General features: G+C 19.7%; 2 protein-coding genes across 2 annotated transcripts; one reads left to right on the top strand and one right to left on the bottom strand.

Annotated features, from left to right (window-relative positions):
• Window positions 1-383: 383 nt before the first annotated feature.
• On the top strand, window positions 384-1,187 carry DICPUDRAFT_85559 (uncharacterized protein; the record flags this gene model as incomplete). Its single annotated transcript, XM_003295086.1, has 2 exons — window positions 384-740; window positions 948-1,187. 2 exons carry the CDS (start codon window positions 384-386, stop codon window positions 1,185-1,187), a joined length of 597 nt encoding a protein of 198 aa, XP_003295134.1.
• A 113-nt stretch (window positions 1,188-1,300) lies between these two features.
• DICPUDRAFT_100160 (uncharacterized protein) lies at window positions 1,301-4,034 on the bottom strand (the record flags this gene model as incomplete). Its single annotated transcript, XM_003295085.1, has 7 exons — window positions 1,301-1,578; window positions 1,649-1,987; window positions 2,056-2,811; window positions 2,879-3,250; window positions 3,324-3,504; window positions 3,576-3,903; window positions 4,016-4,034. 7 exons carry the CDS (start codon window positions 4,032-4,034, stop codon window positions 1,405-1,407), a joined length of 2,169 nt encoding a protein of 722 aa, XP_003295133.1. The 3' UTR covers window positions 1,301-1,404.
• Window positions 4,035-5,307: the final 1,273 nt, after the last annotated feature.

Below are 5,307 nucleotides of genomic sequence, written 5' to 3'. Positions count from 1 at the left end.
TCGAATTGTTTTTGTCTCTGTGTGGTTAGCGAAGGGGAAAGTGTTTTGTGTGGGATGTGGGTTTTTGATTAATTTTAATTTTTTTATTATTTATAATATTAATAAGAAAAAAAATTAATCATTACATTTTACCATAACTATTTTTAACTGATTAAAATTTGGTATATATGCTAAAATCAAATGATTTTTTCATCCAACACAGGTTTCAACAATTTATTTTTTCAAAATTAATTTAATTTTTAATTTAATTTAATTTTTTAATTTAAGAAAATTTTCAAAAAACTATAAAAATAGAAAATAATAAAAAACATTAATTAATAAAAAAAATTATAAAAATATTAAATTTAATATTATTTATTAATATACAATAATAATAAAATAAAATGGAAAATAATAATAATAATAATAATAATCAAAATAAAAATAATGATGATAATAATTTATCAATATGTATAGATATTGATGATTCAAATATTAATAAAAATGTAACAACAAAGAGTATAGAAGAAATTGACAACGATAATGAGAACAATAATATTAAAAATAATACATATATAACAAATACTATTAAAAACTGTAAAAGAATAAGAAAATTTTTTAATATGGAAAAAAATGAAATCCCAATAGAATTTAAATTATTTAAAAAAGATGAAATATATAATAAATTTATTAAAGAGTTAAATAATATATACGAACCAATTTACATTGTACTTTTTCCAATAGTGTGTGTTGTAATGATGGTAATAAATCCCATAATATTAATAGCAATAGCATTAATTAATAAAAGTTATATACCAATTGTAATTTTATTTTTACTATTCATTTTAATAGTATTGGGAAAAATTTTAATTTTAGAAAGATATAATAAAAAAAGAGTAGGTACAGATAAACAAAATTATATTTATTAATTTAATCAAAGATTCTAATCCATTGTTTAAATTATTTAGGATACTTTATTAGAAAGTTATATAGCTGCTTTTAATAAAGAATTATATGGTTTAGATATTCCAATAGTATTTTCGATTAAATGTGTACCATCCCATGATTTATACATTACTTTTCCAAGCTATCTTAGTGACCAAGAAACAATTGGTGAAAATGAAAATGAGGGCTCAACAGAAAATACAATTGTATCTTTAAATACAATGTCAGAAGTATCCACTGGTGGTAGTGAAGATAATGTTTAAAAATATAAAATAACTACTGGTATTATAGTATATTAAAGGATTTTAATAAATAAAAATAAAAAATCAATTTTCTTTAAAAATATGCAAATACATATTATATAATATAAAACATTCTTATAAATATTCATTCTCTTTTATTTAATAAACATAAAATTAATTTGCCTATATAAATAAATAGTTATTTTCTTATTCGCTTTGCTCCTCTTGGACATCCTCGTCATCTTCTTTCATCTTCAGCTAATTCATACAGTATAATTTTTCTCTTTTTCCTAGTAACGTAAGCTGCAATTCTTCTTGATGTTGATAACTCTAATGTAATAGGTGATATTCTAGATTTGGCTATTATTTCCCTAGATTTAAATGAATCCTCAACTTGACATGAGAAAACAGTCTAATAAAATAAATGGTAATTGCATATTAATATTTAAGTTTTTTTTATTTTTTTTATTTGAAATACAAACATCTAAAAGATCCAATAATATTGTACTTGGTGGTATGTTAACATCCAATTTCTTGTATTCCTTTTCTTCAAATTCAGTATCATCATCTTCAGTCTTATTATATTGATATTGTTTTAAAAATGTATTTTTTCTTGAAGATTTTTTTTGGTTGCTTTTAATAATATCCTGAGATACTGTTGCCATTATCGATTGTTGGTTATAAAATTTTAAATCTTGAATTCCTAATGATTCCTCCAATTGAAAACATGTAAAGCTCCATTTTGATTTGGATTCTCTCTTTGCTATAAATAATCTATTGCTCATTGATAAAGTTGTATTAAACCCTATATAAATTAAATCCTATAAAAAAAAAAATATTAATATAAATAATCTTTTTAAATAATAATAATAATAAAACTATACTTTACATTTGGATGTGATATTAGTGAGCAGTTAAATTTATGGGATACTGATGTGTCATTCTTGTCGTATAAACATATTGGAATAATATTTTCAATTTTAAATGAATTTGATAATGATTTTGTAATCTCATTACTAAAGATTTCTAAAGTTTTATTCTTAAACTCTTTGTAACAGTCAAAGAAACTATTGGATATAATATCTTTGAATTGGAAATCAATGCTACTGTCACTACTATTGCTACTGCTAAAACTATTATTTAAACTATCGCTTCTACTATTAAATTTATATGGTGATAATAATTGAGAGGTACTTGTATTGACATTTTTTGGTGAAGATGTAGTTGATGATGGAGAAGAATTTGATGCTAATGAAAATAGTAAATCTTGTTTCAAGCCCTTCTTTAGCAATGACATTATTAATAGTTCGTTAAATGGTTGTAAAATTTTTCTATCTGGTTGCATCTCATTTAAAAAACATTGAGTCTTATACAACCAAGATGTGAATGATGAGAAATTTGCCTCGATACCACAAATAACAGTTTCTAAATTATGGAGCTTCATACCAAAAGAGCCGCAATAATCCAATGTGTTCTTTATTAATTGTTGATCTAATAAACTTTGAAATCTTTCACTTTGTAATGAATTATTGTGCAACAGAGTTACAATGTGAAAAATATTTAAAAATGATGGTAATACAAATTTAATTAAAATTTCTCTAATTGAATTATAAGTTGTTTCAATAGTTTTTAATTTTTTTATATTCTATTTAAAGAAATTAAATGGTTAATATAAACTGTGAATTTATGTATTAAATTAATTGAATACATACTATATTATTTATTAAAAATTGATGAGTTGGTGGTGATGGAACACCAGTTAATAATAACCCAATTAACTCTTGCTCAATTGATGATGAATAACCGTAATCCATAAGTACCTTTTCAAATTCATTCCATTTACTTGTTAATTGCTGTTGACAATCTTTCCACTTGGAAACAATATCCTTTAAATGTAAGTCTAATGATATCTGTAATTGGCTCTTTAAAAAGTATTGTAGTGAAACTTGGTGTATCTCATTCTTTTTTAATGATAAAATTGATGTATCCAATGTAATTGACATTAATAAACCATTATCTGTTTCAATCATAATTGATAATTTATTTAATGACTCTGTTAAAGTTATATCTAAAATATTTAAACTCTATAATAATAAAATTAAAAATTAAAGTTAATAAAAAATAATCATAACATTTTATTATTATGACGATATATACTTTTGCTGGTTTTATTAAAAAATGTAAACTTGAATATTTTGATTTTATTAGTGATAATAAATCAATAGAGACTATTTTAAAAATACCAAAAACCAAAAAACTAATATTACCATTACTATCACAACACAATAATAAATCGAATTGTCTATCATAAATATCGTTTCCTAAATAAATTGAATCTCTATAAAAAAGAGTAGAGGAGGAGTTAATATAATTTTATTTTTAATATATAATAATAATAATAATTTATACTCTTTTGAACTATCAAAATAACTTGATATTGGTGGAAATAAATTCATATCATTTTTTATTTGCTCTATAAATGATAAATTTGATACATTATTATTAAAACCATTACTGTTTTTATTATTACTATTGCTATTATCTAAACTTTTTATCCATAATAATTTATGAATTTTGTTTTTATGATATTGGGATGAACTGATTAATTTTGAATTTTCAATTGAATAAATAAAAACTGACCCATTTTCGCAACCAACTGGTATCATTTTACCATTTGGGCTCCATACAATTGATGTAATTGATATATCATTATTACCATTATTACTATTATTATTATCTTCGATATCATTATTTTGATTTAATTTATTATTATTTAAAATATGATTTATAGAAAATAATTTTTGCCATGTTAAAAAACGATGTATTATAATTTGATTATCTTTACTGACCCAATGCTATCAAATCCATAGTTGTACAACAACTATATAATTTAATATCATTTGATAATATTTTATCATTTAACGAAACAAAATCTTTCCCCAATTTCTTATTTTTTTTTTTTATTTTTTTTTTTTATTATAATAATATATACAGGTGGAGCTAAATCCTATTTGCTGTTATTTTTTTTATTTTTTTTTTCTTTATTATTAATAATTCATATATTTTGAAGTTTGGGGTGATGTAAAACGGTTGTTATATTATTTTTTTTTGAAATATTAAAAAAAATTAAATAAAAAATTAAAAAAAAAGAAAATTTTTAAATTCAAAAAAAAAATTAATAAAAACAAAGCGCCAATTTTTTTATTTTATTATCAACAAACCTATTTTTTTTTTTTTTTTTTTTCTTTCAAAAATAAAATATTATTTTCACCTTGTTTATAATAAATTAAAATATTTAAAATTCATTTTATCTTAATTATACTTTTTAACGGACAACCGCGCTGATTTTTTTTTTTTTGCTCACTTCTATCAATCACAAACTCTCATCACTTTGTTTTATAAAAAAAAAAAAAAATCAACATTATTTAAATTTTTAAAATTGTATAAACAAATAAATCACAAATTAAATAAATAAAAAATAAATATACATATAAATAAATAAATTCTTTTTTTCTGTAATATATAAAATAATAAAATGTCAAGTAAAATTTATTTAGAATCAATCTCATATGATCAAAATGAAGATGTAAGTTTTTAATTTAATTAAAAAAAAAGATATAAAATAATAAAAAATATAATTACACTATTATAATAATAAAGATATAAATAATATTATTATAATATTAATAATAAAATAGATAAATAAATAAATTTTATTTTTATTTTGTTTTTATAATAATTATCTATGCCACCTTCAATTTTTAATCTTTTCAATTATTTATTAAATTTTTAAATTATAATTAATAATGTAAATTTTAATTAATAATATAAATTAATTAAATTGTTTTTACACTTAATCTACACTATATTTTTAATCATTGAAATATTTTATCTTTTTTCTTTTTTTTTTTTTTTTATGTTTTTATTTATTTTTTCCTTTGTCGTTATAACACCTCCTCTTTTATTTTTAATTAATTAGGTAATAACCAATTAATTAAATTTATAATAAATGCTATAATAATAATAATAATAATAATATCTATCATCATCACCATCACTATTTATATGTAATTAATAATCCTAAAAACTTACTCTAATTATTATTTGGTTAAACAAAAAAAAAGAAACTAAAAACAAAAAA

This window comes from Dictyostelium purpureum (assembly GCF_000190715.1).
Source record: "Dictyostelium purpureum unplaced genomic scaffold DICPUscaffold_742, whole genome shotgun sequence".
In the NCBI taxonomy this organism is placed as follows: domain Eukaryota; phylum Evosea; class Eumycetozoa; order Dictyosteliales; family Dictyosteliaceae; genus Dictyostelium; species Dictyostelium purpureum.
This window is presented reverse-complemented; position numbering and strand designations above follow the sequence as displayed.